The 17,078-nt window shown below is 35.2% G+C and overlaps 1 protein-coding gene across 1 annotated transcript in view; it reads left to right on the top strand.

Annotated features, from left to right (window-relative positions):
* Nucleotides 1-13,974, top strand: part of ELOVL4 (ELOVL fatty acid elongase 4) — a 32,725-nt gene extending 18,751 nt beyond the window's left edge. The window contains exons 2-6 of the mRNA XM_024576657.4: nt 4,445-4,632; nt 5,755-5,835; nt 8,400-8,571; nt 9,716-9,843; nt 12,262-13,974. Of these exons, the coding sequence (XP_024432425.1) occupies nt 4,445-4,632; nt 5,755-5,835; nt 8,400-8,571; nt 9,716-9,843; nt 12,262-12,534 (842 nt within the window). The 3' untranslated portion in view covers nt 12,535-13,974. The remainder of the gene's footprint in view (nt 1-4,444; nt 4,633-5,754; nt 5,836-8,399; nt 8,572-9,715; nt 9,844-12,261) is intronic.
* The last annotated feature ends 3,104 nt before the right edge of the window (nt 13,975-17,078 follow it).

Below are 17,078 nucleotides of genomic sequence, written 5' to 3'. Positions count from 1 at the left end.
GACCAGATTTTTATTTATTTGCTTTTTCCTTTTTTTATTGTTGTTCAGTTACAGTTGGACCGCCTTTTCCCCCATTGCTCTCTCCTGCCCCGTCCCCTTCCACACAGTCAATCGCCCCCCACTGTCCATGCCCATGAGTCCACTATTTGTGTTCCTTGCCTTGCCCCTTCCCCTACTTTCTCCCTTTATCCCCCTTCCCTCTCCCCTCTGGTCACTGTCAGTTTGTTCTTTATATCTATGTCTCTGGTTCTGTTTTGCTTATTTGTTTGTTTTACTGATTAGGTTAAACTTATAGGTGAGATCATATGGTATTTGTCTTTCACTGCCTGGCTTATTTCACTTAGCATAATGCTCGCCAGTTCCACCCATGCTGTCACGAAAGGTAGGCGCTCCTTCTTTCTTTTTGCTGTGTAGTATTCCATTGTGTAATCTTGTTTTCAGGGCAATTTTTGCACCTTTTTCTCTAAATTTATTTACTTGCTGCTGAGAACTTTCCTTTATAAAGTGTATTTTATTGATTATGTTATTATAGTTGTCCCAATTTTTCCCCCTTTACCCCTCTCTGCCTGGTATCCCCCTTCCCTCCAGCAATCCCCCTCCCACTTAGTTCATATTCATGCATTGTACATATAAGTTCTGTGGCTTCTCCATTTCCTATACTATTTTTAACATCCTCCTGTCTATTTTGTATCTATCAATTATGTTTTTTAATCCCTGTACCTTTTACCCATTCTCCCCCTTGCTCCTCCCCCCTCCTAACTGATAACCCTCCAAATATTTCCATATCTATGATTCTGTTCCTATTCTGGTTGTTTGCTTACTTTCGTTTTGTTTTTGTTTTTGCAGATTCAGTTGATAATTGTGAATTTGTTGCCTTTTTAATGTTAATAGTTTTGATCTCCTTTTTTTAAAATAAGTCCCTTTAACATTTCATATAATAATGGCTGGGTGATGATGAACTTCTTCAGTTTTACATGGTCAGAGAAGCTCTCTATCAGCCCTTCCACTCTAAATGATAGCTTTGCTGGATAGAGTAATCTAGGTTGTAAATCCTTGCTTGTCATTAGTTTGAATACTTCTTGCTAGTCCCTTTTTGCCTGCAAAGTTTCTTTTGAGAAATCAGTTAATAGTCTTATGGGAACTCCTTTGTAGGTAACTATTTTCTTTTCTCTTGCTGCCTTTTAAGATTCTCTCTTTATATCTTTTACCTTTAGCATTTTAATTATGATATCTTGGTGCGGTCCTCTTTGAGTCCAACTTGCTTGGGACTCTCTCTGCTTCCTGGATTTGTATGTCTATTTCCTTCACCAAATTAAGGAAGTTTTCTGTCATTATTATTTTTTGAAGTCAAGGAACTTGTATAAAGGACCCATAGTCTTTCATTATTTTTTCAAATAAGTTTTCAATTTCTTGCTCTTCCTCTTCTGCTTCTGGCATCCCTGTGATTCGGATGTTGGCACTTTTGGAGGGGTCCCAGAGTTGTCTTATATCTTCATTTCTTTTTTTTAATTCTTGTTTCTTCTTTCTCTTCTAGTTGAATGTTTATTTCTTCCTTATGTTCCAAATCATTGGTTTGAATCTTGGCTTCCTTTCCTTCACTGTTGATTCCCTATAGATTTCTCTGTATTCCACTTAGTGTGACCTTCATTTCTTCCTTTATGTTATTGCCATACTAACTGAGTTCTTTGAGCATCCTGATCACCAGTGTTCTGAACTCTGCACATGGTAGGTTGGATATTTTTGTTTCATTAAGTTCTTTTTCTGGGGTTGTGTTCTTTTTTTTCATTTGGGCCATATTTCCTTGTCTCCTCAATCTGATAGCCTCCCTGTGTTTGTTTCTGTGTATTAGGTAGAGCTGCTTTGACTCCCTGTGAAAGGCACCTGTAAATTGTGTGGGGAGGAGCCTTAGTTAATTATCAGGGTGGGGCAACTAGCTTCACTGGTTTGTGGCTCTGTGTGGGAGGAGGTCTTGGAGAGGGGACTGTGCTACTGCCTGGCTTCTGGGGGGACTTTTGCTTGGTTTCCAGTCACTTCACTCATACCCCATATGTGTGCCCTTCCAGCTGTTGCCCTGGTGTTGAATCCCAGAGTAGATGTATTTGCAGATGTTTTAGGACTGGGTCCCTTAAGCAGAGTTTTCTGAAAATCTGGCAGTTTCTTCTGCTGCCCCAATACCTACTGGTTTTTACAGCCAAAAGTTATGGGGATTTACCTTCCTGATGCCGGAACCCTGGGCTGTGCGGTCTGGTTTGGGGCTGGGATTGCTGGCTCCCAAGGTATCCCTCCTGATTTTTATCTACTACATGTGAATGTGGGATCACCTGTGTCCATTCTGCCCCTGCCGCCAGCTCTCTGCACCAGACAGGGTCTCCTTACCTCTCTGTCCTCTCTCCACATCTCCACCCCTACTACTTATTTGGATGAATGTGGCTTCTTTGGTGTCAGACTTCCATACAGTTTGATTTCTAACAGTTCTGGGTGTTACTTGTTTTGAGATTTATTTGTAATTCTTTTTGTGGCTCTCTGAGGAGGTGAAGCATATCTACCTATGCCTCCATCTTAGAACTTCTTTGAAGTCAGGAATTTTGTGTGTGGTAAGAGTGAGAAATAACCTCTGATGGTAGAAATTAGAATCTCTTTACAGATGAATTTATCTTCCCTTTGTTGTATAGATTATTGTTTAAAGGAGTCCTTTTGCTCTTTGTATCAATCTCATGGAAAACAGTACCTGCCTTTAAGGCTGGGGCTAGGAATAGCACACCACAGCAACTCCTTTAGCGATTGAAGCAGAGCAGGCTTTAAGGTTTAGGGGGGTTGTATTACATTTTTTTCAATAATATAGAAAAACAAAGATCTAAGTAGATAAATACTCCATGTTTTAAGGGGGCCATTGGCATAGAAAGATATGGTCATAGAAGGATAACATGACAACATTAAAGAAAAGTGAACAAGCAATGATAGGACCATAGTGGCACAATGCCTTCCAACAAAAAGCCACTGTCTCCCTCCTTGTGAGGGATTTACTCTCTCTCCTGTCTTTTTAGGTATTTTAGTTTATTTTAGCGCTGAAGTACGTTTTGATCTGAGTGATAGAACCATAAATGTATACATAGATAATAGGTCTCCTATAAACTATGAAATAAATTCGCATTTCTTGTTCTCATATATGTGTTTTTCTTTTAGGCCACCATTACACCATTCTAACAACTCTGGTATTATAGAAACCATAGTTGTTTCACTTCCTGACTTTGGAGACAATGTGATTAGATATTGTTCTACTTGTGTTTCATGTCTTGGATCTATTTTCTGCTCACAGTATATAGAAACAGATTATTTTTAAGTATTTTGAGATGTAATTATCCAATCTAGAGCTATTTTACATATATGGTTTTAGTAAAATGGACAGTTTAAATAGAGGACATTGTAATGAGCAAGTAAATAAAATTTATTTCAGTTAGGTTTAGGAACTGGCTGAAAGGTAGAAATTTTTTTTTTACTATTTTAAAAATATATAATATTCCTGAAAATGGAACACAGGAATGTTTTGCCTTACCAAGAATAAACTGGACATTAGATTCACAACCTTTTAAATGCTGTTTAGCTTTTAGAAATATAATTTAATTTCAATATCTTTTTATAATGCAATAGAAAATTAATTTTTGTTAACCTATTTCATTTTCATGAAATGTTTTATTTGTGGCAGAAATATTGTAAAATTGATTCATGGTTGCTTATTTAAATATTAAGGATATTTTATTCATTTTAAATGAAATAATTCTGCATTTTATATGTATATACTTATACATATATTTACAAGTTGATTATATTCATGGGTAAAAAAATAGACATGTTCCTAGGGAGAAAGTTAGGAAAATGACTTGAATGTTATGATTAGCATTTAAATAAATTACAAAAGTGTAATATATCTAACAATCGTCCAGTTATAACTGTACTCTTGTCTTCTATATCCAGAAATATCCCAGGAAATGGCTCTCATTTCCCTGCACCTCTTCAGTTGACTGATTCAGACTGTCTTAGACATAGGAGGGAGCAGCTTCCAAACTGCACTGATGAATTCACATGTTTAATATGGAAGACACGTTTCTTCTTAAAATATTTAGTATTTTCTGCCCGTGGAGGCTTTCATTACTTATCCAAAATTTGTTCCACATTTTTAGTGAGCTTTATTTCTTGTCTTGTTCTCTAGGTTCTCTATAACACATAATGTGTGCCGTATATAATGAAGCTTTGTTTTCAAAAGCTACTCACAAGAATTGGTCTTGTTTCTTTGGGTTTTATGCCATGTATTTTTGTTGGAATTCAAAGGACAGTGATCTGTATTTGGTCAAATTAGGAAAACTAATTTGAAACATAATCCCTAATAAGTTCATCTTATAAGACATTTATTGTTTAATGAATTTTATGTTTTTTGTTTTCTCTGTAGATAAACGTGTGGAAAATTGGCCTCTAATGCATTCTCCATGGCCTACACTTTGTATAAGTACTCTTTATCTCCTGTTCGTGTGGTTGGGTCCAAAGTGGATGAAGGCCCGAGAACCTTTTCAGATGCGCTTAGTGCTCATTGCCTATAATTTTGGGATGGTTTTGCTTAATTTGTTTATCTTCAGAGAGGTAGGTTTACTATAAGAATATGTAAAACCATCATTGTGACATTGTACCCTAATATAACTGTTAGTTACTTTAAAAGTAAATTTTATATTATTGACATTTTTCATTTTTGGATAACAAAAATATAAAACATATATAAGGTATAGGACAAGTGTTTAAAATGGAATTTTGAAGCAGACAGACTGGATTCTAAAAAAACCCTTATGAGCTCTTCTGACATTCGAGGTTACTTAATTTTTCTGAGACTCATTTCCCCATAAAATGGGGAAAATATCTACCTCCTAGGGTTTCAGAGATAAAAGTGAGATAATTTTTGCATGGTGTTTACCACATAATAAACACTCAGTAAATGGTTGCATATATTTATTTATAATTCATACTCAGCAGTTTCAGGTTTGTAAGTGATCAAAAATGCAGGTGTAACATACCAATTTCAAATTAACTCCTATTTCATATTGTCATTGTATTTCGGATTGGAAGTAAAGTGAGTTAATTGTTACACAATTTTCGCTACTAATCATTTATACTTTTCCGGGTACCTGCAAATTCTCTGTGAAGGGAAATCCTAAAGGCTAGATTGATACAGCTAATTTTTAAGTTACAAGTGAAAGGAATTTGTTTCCCAGAAAACTTTCACTAACATTCTGTATGAATGGAGAGAACTGGTCTGGTGATGCTAAGAAAATAAATAGCATTCTCCTTAAAAAAATTTTTTTATTTAATTGACAACATAGGCTACAGAATCTCAACTTGGTAAAAAAAACTTTAATTTATTTGGTACCTTTACCTAATTTGTTAGATACAAACAACTCTAGATCGAGACTAGGAATCAGCGCAGCTCTTAGATCTGAGTGATGGTCAATCAAGATTTCTCTTAATATTATGGAGCAGATAGAATTGATGTTTTAGTTCAGAAATTATATGCAATTTTTAATTTAGATTTCAATGTTAGAATAAATCCACACAGTAATTTTAAAAAATTCTAACACATTAAATGTTTAATGCATTCAAAATTTTAAAGACAGTACTGCTTTTTAAAATAATTTCAAAGATTATGTATTATATTTAGGGTTTCTAAATGCTATATCTATTAAAACTTTACTCCAAATATTACTTCTTTTTCAGTTATTCCTGGGATCATATAATGCAGGATATAGCTATATTTGCCAGAGTGTGGATTATTCTGACAATGTCAATGAAGTCAGAGTAAGTACATTAAAAATTCTCTAAATCAGTCAAAGTGGGTCTAATTTTATAGTCCCCAGTCTGTGAAAAACATACTTTTATATAGTGGTAAAAGTGTCCTGGATTGTTTTGAGTCAGGAAAGCTGTGCTTTTCTTTAAGTACGTAATTAAAAATCTGTTGTCGTACCTTCAGTGTCTTTCATTTGGTGTGAGAGTGAGTATGTGTTGGATTACTAGAATGAAGTACTTTTTTTAAAAAAGTTCCATGTTTAGTGTAAAGATATTTTAGATTTTGGTTGTTTTTGGTCAAGAATAAAAATGCCTGCAGAGACTCTAATTCTTTGTTAAGAAAGTCTGAGAAAAACATTTTTATAAACTATGCAGTGTTTAGTAGGTTAAGCATAGCACAATTTGTATAGGCATGGGCTCAGTTTTTATTATATTTGCAAAAAAATAAACCAATAGTAATAGAATGTTATCATAATTTGCTTTCCAGCCACCTATATTAGCTAAATTACCATTATACTCAAGTGGAAGAAACAATGAATTATCTTATTTCTATTAAGTATTTATTGAACTGCCTTTGTGTACTGTGGTTTATATTAAAATTATGCATAAATAAAACATAAACATGTTATATATTATGTTACATGCAGTATATGTAGTAGTAATATAATATATAGTAGCTTCCCTTGAGAAAAATAGCTTTTTTCGTTGGGGTTGGATAATGTAAAGGTCAGTATTCATCAAGACCTAAGATCAAATTGCTTCAATGTACTTACCATAATATGTCTGTGTCTTCATTGTGCTGTCAGACTTTTGTGCTGATGAAAAAGTCACCCCTTTGGTTGTCATACTTGCTTTATTCATTCACTATATGTGTCCTGAACACCAATCACATGCAGCTAGTGTGAGAGACCCTGGGGACACAGGTGGAAGGAGAGGAGATCCAGGCCTTTGTGGAACTGACATTCTAGTGAAGGGTGGGAAAGGCAAGCCGTGGTCATGTAAACAAAGGATTAACAAGAAAATGAAACCTGTGATGTGACTGAGAGAATGAGGGGAGTGCTTTATTTAGATTTGTTGGCTAGGAAAAAAATTTTTTTTTCAGATAACCGTACTGTTAGAGAACCTCCTCAGTAGAGATCTGACTTCTGTGGTCTTGCTTGGTTTGTGGGAGAGGAAAAGGAAAAAGTGTTTAGATGTTGTAGAATAAATACTTTACTCAGACACTTGTTTTTGTATTTGTTGTTATGTAACCAAGAAATACCACTTTTCACTTCGTTGTAGCTCTTCAGAGATACCTGATGCGGTTTACAGATGAAATATAGGAATTATTTTTTACAATCCATAAATTGCGGCTAATTTAGAAGCCCAGATTGGGGAGGGGATAAAGACATTATCTCTTACCTTCTAGATAAAGTTTACTATGCCAAAATGGTTACCTTATTTTAAAGTACTAACATAATAATGACTATTAAATATTGTGTTGCTGTGAGTAGTTAACTGTTTCAAACCTATTTTCAACCAATTTTATAATTTTCAACAATATTATTACTCAAGCAAATTCAGTAAACATTCTCAACCTGTAAACATAAGACTTTATTTTCTCTTTGGCCCACACTTTATATAATTTTGTTTTTCAAAGAAAACAAACACACTAGAACTTAAAACACCCAATAGGTGCGTGGATAAAATGAGAAAGGGAACTGTGAACTCTAAACCATCAAAGCCCGTCTGTGAGTAAGTCTGTCCTCCCCCGACGCACGAAGGGTTATTCAGTTGTGCACTGCCTTTGTTACATACGTGTAGCACACATATCCTAGAAAATATTTGACATAGAAAAGTTGAGTTTAGGTTACTATTATAGAAGTCTTGTAAAATATCTTAAAATATATATCCAGAGGTAACCTCTCATTGGAGCCTTGGATTCTTAATCTCAGCATGTACAGTAATCTTTCTGTACCATCTGGTGTCTTAATTAGAGCCCAGGAAAAGAAAAGACTTATTCATGTAAGCAGGATTATTTTTATGACCTAGGGAATATTTGTTGTTTCTTTTTGTTTGTGTCAGTCTATCATTTTAAAGGTGTTGCTGACCAATGCAAACTACTCTGGTTAAGTGCTTCATTGCATGTGGTAAAGGGAGAGAGACAGACATAAAGAAGACCACTTCCTACCCATACACATCCTTGTAGGAATAGCTGAGGTATAATATAGGCCAAGCATGAACAGCTGAAGTACATTTACAAAATAAATACCTCAGTTTCTCTACCAAATGGAAAAACACAGCACTGTGAATGTGTTTGCAGCTCTCTTAAGTTTGGTGCTACAGGGATCCAGCTAGGTAACATGACATTTTTTCTATATTGTTGCTACAGAGTAGATATATATTCGGACTCTTGTCTTTCCCATTTTCCCCCCATGGATAGATGACTAGGTTTTACACCTACTTAGGCAAAAATGATTTCATGCCTCATACATTTTGTGTAGTGAAAATTATTTAGGACTTACACAGTATGAGTAGAAAACCATGTGGTGGCATGATTCTGGTGTTTGTAACATCCTTTTTCTTCCTTTTCACAGATAGCTGCTGCTCTGTGGTGGTACTTTGTATCTAAAGGAATTGAGTATTTGGACACCGTGTTTTTTATCCTAAGGAAGAAAAACAACCAAGTCTCTTTCCTTCATGTTTACCATCACTGTACAATGTTTACATTGTGGTGGATCGGAATTAAGTGGGTTGCAGGGGGGCAAGGTGAGCATTTTCCAAAGCATATCTGTATGCATTAAATTGTGTAAATATGTTGGGTGGAAAGAAATGAGAACCTGGGTATTTGAGGTGGTCAATAATTTAACTTGTTTTGTGATTATTTCTGTGTTAATTTTATTTTAAAGAAATTTGAAAAAAGTAAAGCTTTAGCTTTTTGTTTATGACAACTTTAACACCTAAAGATTTGCCCCAGCGATGAGCATAAAGTAGTTCTAAATGCAGACAATAATATTCTGATGGGAAGCAGTTCTAGTGGTTCTGATCCAAAGGATACCAAGATTTATCTTCTCAGTCTGAAGGCTTCATCTTTAGTCCAAGCCCAGAGAGCACTTCACCTCTAAAATAGGCCTTAAATCAGCCTGTTGGTTCTTACTCAAATGAAATTGTGTATAGACGTGTTGAGGTGAAAGATAATATGAATCCATAGTTTGGCTGAAATCTGCCTCCAGCTGTTCAGATACCTGTAGACTGAAGATGATTTACATTATTGAACTGAAAGTAGGCCATTCCTCTCAGGGGGACCCATGGTATGAGTCATAATAGTCCAGTTCACTCGCTGCTTTCCACTTAAAATTATTTAGAAGTCTAAGAAGTATTCTTTTTGTAGATATGTGTATTTATTTGCATATGTAAAGGTAATGATATGACATTTACAAATTTACTTAAACCATTATATGTACCATGACTTTTTTCCACATTTTTTATTGTTATTCAAGTACAGTTTTCTCCATTTTCCCTCATCACTCCCCCAACCCCAGCCATCCCCACTTCCCACACTTTTTTCCCCATGAATAATAGAATGAAAAAGTAACATAGGCAATAGTTGTATATTGGGGCCTACTTAAACCACGAGAGTAGTATCCCATTTGAAAGCTCTCTACTTTGAAAGTCCTTTGCATTTGAAGAACATCTTTTTTAAAAATATATGTTAAAAGCCTGAATCTACATTTTAAAAATATCTAGCATGATCTGAAGAGACGGCTTTTCCAGTAGTGTTACAACTTTTATTCCTAATCTTTACTCAAGATTAAGTGTTAGAAAATAATGTGGACTCATTTATTTCATGTCCAAATGGTTTATTGACTAATGAAATTTTCTGTATCTTGTAATTACCTTTGTTTTTCTAAAGCGTTTTTTGGAGCTCAAATGAATTCCTTCATCCACGTGATTATGTACTCATACTACGGGTTAACTGCCTTTGGCCCATGGATTCAGAAATACCTTTGGTGGAAACGGTACCTGACCATATTGCAGCTGGTGAGTTAAATGCTTCTAAAGTTTCTTCTGCTGCAATACTGAAAATGTTTGAGCTTACTAATTATAAAGTATTAAGTCATTTTTGACAATTTTCTATTGCAAATTCAACTATCTCTGTGCTTCATCTGTGGGATTGAGGCTGCTTGGCCTATTCATAGACCCACTGCATATGGCCTCTTGCTTTTTAAATGTCTATAAAAGATCAGACTAGCTCACGTCTAAGAGAACTATTCTTTAAAAATATCTGTGAAGGGGGCGAATAAAGATCTAAGCACACCACAAAATACATAGACTCATATATGACTAGAAAAATAATGACATCTTCCTTAGGGGATTTTTAAAATTTTTTACTTAAAATGTTCTTATCTCTATTCATTCTGTTTACTGTTCAGTTTTCGGTCCTTACTAACAAACCCCATGCATTTATAATATAAAAGTTGCAGAAGAGGCAGAGGGTCAAGGAAGGGAGCAAGGACAAGAGAACTCCTCTTAATTCTCCAACGTGAAGTCCTTGAGGAGCAGGGCTAGGCATTTTAAATTGCTAGTCTTTAGAGCGGACAGCCTTTAGCACAAACCCCAGTAGGACTTCATGTAGCATTTGGGTGCTTCAGTGTAACTTTCAGAACTAGGCCCTAGCCCAAGTAATCAAACTGGAAATCCAAACCAACCTGGTAGCTATTCTTCAAGCCTTAGATTTTATTATAATTTGCTTTAATCATAGTATGTACACAGTTTTATCAGTGGAATCACATTTGGAAATACTATTCATCTCAGCTTTAAGTTGCTAAACAGTTGACTAACCAAACAGGAAACACAACTTTTGGGAACTGCTGGGTGTGAAGGATTGATTTGTAACTAAAATGCTACAGGAAGTTTCCTTCAGTTTTTGTGAAAGCTGTGTATACAATTGTGTAATTCATTTCTCTTAGTAATTAGTAAATGGTACCCCCAAAATAAAGAGATGACAAAAATCACATGAACTATTGATACCTATTTCGTCGGAACCTGCATCTGACTCTTCTTGAGTGATGCCGTACTCAGTCACACCCATATACACACACCCTTTTTCGGTGATGCAGATTCTAAGAACCATTGTGAAATCAAAAGTTCTTAAACTCTGGATTTGGCCTTGGGAAATTTTAAAAAGTTTTTAATAAATTTGGGGCTTACCTGAAATAAATTATTTTAATAATATTTAATATAATAATACTGTTAATACTACACTTAAAAGAGAAACCACAATTGTCCTTTCCAAATTGGATGTTTATTTTATGAAGGGTAGTGTATTTCCAAGCCAGAAGTTCTTCACTTTTGTAGCTCAGTCTTGTAAAAACTTAGCACTTGTTAACACCATGAAATTTATAACTTTTATTTTGAGGACCATTCACTTATTGATAAATTAGAATTTAAACTTATTTCCCTCATCTTAATGAAAAGCATCTTAATTTTGGCTTTTCTCCTTTTAAAAACTCTTCAAGTTGAAAGTGATTCTCTCTTTTTGCACTTATTCTCAACTACCTACTAAATTTTACTAAACATCTTAGTTTTTAAAGGATAGTGTTAATCCAAATGCCTATTACCTATCTGCTATTCTGTAAGAAGTTCATTTTTAAAAGTATATATACCAGCTTGCTGACAATTTTGTGGAAAGAAATCAGTCTTGCTCTGACTGATGTGGTTCAGTAGGTTGAGCATCGTCCTGCAAAGCAAAAGATACTGGTTCGATTCCCAGTCAGGGCACACGCTTGGGTTGTGGGCCGGTCCCAGTTAGGGTGCATGCAAGAGGCAACCATCAATGTTTCTCTCTCACACATCAGTGTTTCTCTCCCTTTCTTCTTCCTTCCCTACCGTTCTCTCTAAAAATAAATAAATAAATAAAATCTTTTAAGAAAAGAAAGAAACCAGTCTAAAATGTGGGAGCCACTGATATTTCCTCTCGTTAGATAATATTACTCAACATTGTCCAACAGCTATTCATGGAGTCCAGACACAGTGCCAAAAAGTCAGGAATCATCATAGCAACACTGGGCCCTGCCTTTGGAATTACATGTTAGTGGAAAGATGAGTGATCCAGAAGTCACCAAATGCAAAATACAATTTCAGACAGCTATAATTCTTATAAAGTAAAAAAGAAAGGAGAAAGAGAGAAAGAAAGAAAAAGAAAACCCACACAAAACAAAAACCCTGTGGTGAAATGGAATTGTGATGGCCAGTTGGGTGGAGGCCTTTGAGTTCTATCATCAGGAAGCCCTGTTGAGGAGATGGCGTTTGAGCAGCTACCTGAATGAGAAGGAGCTAGGCGTGGGAGCCAGAGTACTATTAAACTTTGGACAATGTGGCAGAAGTTGGGCCTGTCTTAGCTACATAGAAGATTCTGAAGTTGTTTACTGTTCACCATGCCTTGTTTCTGTGTTTCAGGTTCAGTTCTTCGTGACCATTGGGCACACGGCACTGTCTCTCTACACTGACTGCCCCTTCCCAAAGTGGATGCACTGGGCTCTGATTGCCTACGCGATCAGCTTCATATTTCTCTTCCTCAACTTCTACGTTCGGACGTACAATGAGCCCAAGAAGTCAAAAACTGGAAAAACAGCTGTGAATGGTATTTCAGCCAACGGTGTGAACAAATCAGAAAAACTGGTGATAGAAAATGGAAAAAAGCAGAAAAATGGAAAAGCAAAAGGAGAGTAAATTGAACTGGGCCTTAACTGTTGTTGACAGTGAGGAATTTCCCATTTCATATAAAATTTCAGGGAAAACAGAAGCAAATGAGGGTTTGGGGGTGGGGAGAAAAAGGCAAATGTGCTCTTATGTATTAGTGACCTTTAGATTGAGTAAAGTGTTAAATACCATACCCTGATGTTTTATTTATGAAGTTTTTATTTTAAACATTTTTTAAGCTTTGATATTGTCTAGACCAAAGCAATTATTATGTGATTTTGGAGGCTCTCTCTCTGTTCACATCCGTTTTTCTAAAGCATGAAATTTTTCATGTGTCTTACATGCAGTCATTCTTCAGTCTGATGATCACAGAAACACAGTCTTTATGAGTTTTTTTGCTAAATTACTAATTACCTACTGAGTAAAATCAGTTACCTTACATTTTTCTGGTCCAAAGCTGGAAATGCAGATACTTTAAAATTTGTACATTTGAATTCATATGCTGACTGAAATGGTCGAATCTCTCCACCACTAGTCTGAAATACCCTTTTGGTTGTAATTAAATTTTAAAAATCTGATGATTTCTGTACACTTTCAGAGGCTTGATGATGATGGTGTTGGTGAAACAAAGAATTACAGTAAAATCCTGTGTAGCGACCCAGAGGTCGCCATGACTTGTGGCACAAATCACTGTGGGAAATGGTCTTTGCGATTTAAAGGCAGCCTTTCAGCACTTCTCTCAGAAATATACATTATGCAAATTAAGATTGATGTCTGATTGGAACATGAAACAACTCATGTCTTTATTGGTAACATCATAAAATTTTACAGAAATGTGCTGTTAGATGACAGTATGTTGATTTTTATCAGACTTTTAATATTTTGATTTGTGGCTGTTACCAGTTTTTCTTATGTGGAAATGTACCTACCTCTTCTGTTGGAAAGAACATTTAAAATTAAATAAATTTTAATTAAAAAATCAAGGAGTCCTCTAATGTGGATTTTAATATTAATTTTATTAATTTTTGAATCCACTAGTGTTTTGTTTTGTTTTGTTTTTTGCTTTATTACAAATGGCATACACCAAACTTTTCTGTGAAACTATTCTCTTTCAATGTGTTTAATTTTAGAGTGATATTTTCCTTGTGACAGAGTTGCAAGATCTTATTTATTAACTAGATGAAGTGTAAACCCATTTTGGTGCAATATTCTTGACTCCTTGGTGCTAAAGATAATTAGAATCAGTACTTGATTGTTATAAGGTGTTAATTGTTAAGACACAAAATGAATAACAGTAAGAGTAGTCAGAATCAGAAGGTTAAATTTGCTGTTTACAAATGAAGTATTTCATGTAGTATATATGAACAACTGTACAGTGTCTTATTACACAGGTTAAAATGTTATGGGTGTTGCACAGGCATCATTATGGGAAGAGAAAATGTGACCAATAAAAAAGCATGAATATTTCTATATATCTCAAGATGTCAAAACTGCATGTGCGGGATGTATGCTGTTTCTGCAGACCACCTATTTCAGAATATTTGTAAACTATAAAATATTTATTGTGCAGTAAAATTACACACTTCCCCCCTTCCAAAGGCATGCAGTCATGAGAATTACAGAAACTTTGCAACACATAATAGTTTGGCATAAGAGGATTCAACACCTATGTTTTTGCTGCTCAGTGTGTAATGACTAGAGATTTGTAAATCTTTGTGAACATTCTGTACTGGTTCCCCAGAGCTATTTATTCCTTACTACCTGATTTCAGCAAAATAAATATACTACTACTGTGGGGAAAATGATATTTTTGTTTATCAGTTTATTATAGTGTAAATTATCTGCTAGATGCATATTTATTCAATTCAGTTGTTACTCTAATTCTGATGCCCATTTCTAATGCAGAAAATAAATGAAACTAGAACTTGGGTGTTTATAATTTCTGGTAAAAATTTATTTTTTATGGTAGCATAGTTTTTTTTTAATATATAATCTTTATTATATGTTTTCCATTACAATTTAGTCCCTTTATACTCCCCCTCCCCTCAGCCATCACCACATTGTTGTCCATGTCCATGAGACCTTTTTCCTTTTTGCTCAATCACTTCACACCCTAACCTCCACCCCCTCCTCCACTAGCAGTCATCTGTTCTCCATCTATGAGTCTGTCTCTATTTTGCTTGTTAGTTCAGTTCATTAGATTCCACATATGAGTAAAATCATGCTGTATTTGTCTTTCTCTGACTGGTTTATTTCACTAAGTATAATGTTCTCCATCCATACTGTTGCAAAGGGTAAAGTTTTCTTCTTTTTTACGGCCAAGTAGAATTCCATTGTATAAATGTCCCATAGTTGTTTTATCTACTCATCTACTGATGGACACTTGGGCTGCTTCCATATCTTGGTGATTATAAATAATGTGGCAATAAACATAGGGGTGCTTATGTTCTTTTGAATTAGTGTTTTGGGTTCCTTCGGATATATTCCCAGAAGTGGGATTGCTGGGTCAAATAGCAGATCCATTTTTTATTTTTTGAGGTATCGCCATACTGCTTTCCACAGTGGCTGCACCAACAGTGCAAAAGCGTTCCGTTTTCTCCACAACCTCACCAGTACTTGTTCTGTGATTTATTGATGATGGCCATTCTGACAGGTGTGAGATGGTATCTCACTGTAGTTTTTCTTTGCATTTCTCTGATGATTAGTGATGTTGAACAACTTCTCATGTGTCTATTGGCCATCTGTATGTCCTCTTTGGGGAAGTGTCTATTTAGGTCCTTTGCCCATTTTTTAATGGGGTTGTTTTTTTGGTGTTTAGTTTTGTAAGCACTTTATAAATTTTAGATATTAACCCCTTATCAAATGTATCAGTGAATCTATGTTCCCCCATTAGCATAATTTTAATTTAAAAATGTGTTGCCTTTGGAAGAGCTTTTGGATCCAGACACAAAACCTATTTTCTTCTAAATTATTTTTACATTTGTCATTTTAAATGTAAGCTTTAACACTTTTTAATTCTGTGCTTTTTTTTTCCTGTGCCAGAAATAAAGTGGGGGGTCTTTTGCATTGTTATGTTTAAATCATTCAGTTCTTGCTATACTTTAAGGTTCTTTATCACAGGTGATTTTAAGATGTGATAAATGTAACCTTTTGTAGTAGCTTTCAGAATATCTCTACCATCACTCTTAAGTTGCATGCCTCATACCTAAAAATCAGTGGAGGATTGTATCTGCTTTTTGGTAACACTTTGTCACTCACTACAGAAATGTTCTCTTACATAGAAAGCAGGGGTTTTATTAAATATTGGCAATGAGTAGAAATACCTGAGGCATGTAACAGTGCATTTTCCAGTAGAGTTGATGACTGTTTGATTTTCTCTTTTTTCTGTGTTACTCTTGACCCTGTTTTGCTGATGGACACTGACTGATGACTCACTTTAGTATTAGCATTGTCAATTTAGTCATTCTCTTTTTTTCTCTTTCCATACACTGTCTAGGCTTTCAAAAATATTTTCATATGAATTATTCACATTTTAGAATCTTGCCGTGTTTTGTAGTTTATTGGGAATATTTTAATTTGTAGGTTTGTTTCATATATACAACTCGATTACCTTATAAATAAGAAAGAACCTAGAAGTGGAAGTGATTTTTGCTGTACTAACTATATGATAATATAATAATTTAGGCATTAGGTATTGACTGTTGTCACTGAACTTTTGAATCTCACCTTCATTAAAATGCAACATCGAGCTGAGCTGTTCACGCTGTCAGCTCTTTCCTCATCATAGCCTTAATCCCAGCCAGCTGCATTCCCAGCTGTCCTTATTGAGATTCAGATATTTGGGATGTAAAGTGGATGCTCAGTACGGACATGGGGCACTTAGACTTAGGATCCTGCCAGATGGTACGTAAGTCTGCAGAGTTGAGAAGTACCATGATGCTGAGATACATTCACAGGAGCCCAGCATCTGAGCGGTGACCATAAAACCTATGTAATGAGATTGGACACCTGCCACACTGCACACTGGCAGGTTTGACAAAGTACCCTTGGAGAACAAGTCCTTAATGGTGTATTTTGGAATTCATGTTTAATCTTAGATATTTTAGGCAGATGACATCTGAACCAGAAGTATAGTTGCGAAAAGGAAGAGAAATAAAAACAAGATCCTTGTTTCAAAACTATACAAATCATGCAAGTATTAGGAGTTGGTTTTCTTAATATAAAGTATGTAGGGAAGGCAAGCTGCGAATTAAGGAAAGGCACAGCTTTCAATTATTTTTTTAAGGTAGGATGGAACATAACTACATTCCTGAGGGTATTCAGAGATCTAAATTAAAAATTATAATTGACATATAGAACCACTACCTGCTGAAGACAGATTCTAGCATATATCACCAAAAGCATTGTGACTTGTGAAGAAGGTAGTAGAAGCTGTCTTTAGATGATTAATTAGTGGGAATTTTAGGTAGGCAAGGGATAATCTGAACTATTCCTTAGAGTTCTTTTAGACCTGCAGGTCTAGGTTTTGCTATATCTTGAAAAGTTGAAAAACTTTTTTTTTTTTTACTGGTTTA

Source organism: Desmodus rotundus, chromosome 11 (assembly GCF_022682495.2).
Source record: "Desmodus rotundus isolate HL8 chromosome 11, HLdesRot8A.1, whole genome shotgun sequence".
Lineage (NCBI taxonomy): Eukaryota > Metazoa > Chordata > Mammalia > Chiroptera > Phyllostomidae > Desmodus > Desmodus rotundus.
The sequence above is the reverse complement of the archived record's forward strand: the minus strand, read 5'-3'. Positions and strand labels throughout refer to the sequence as shown.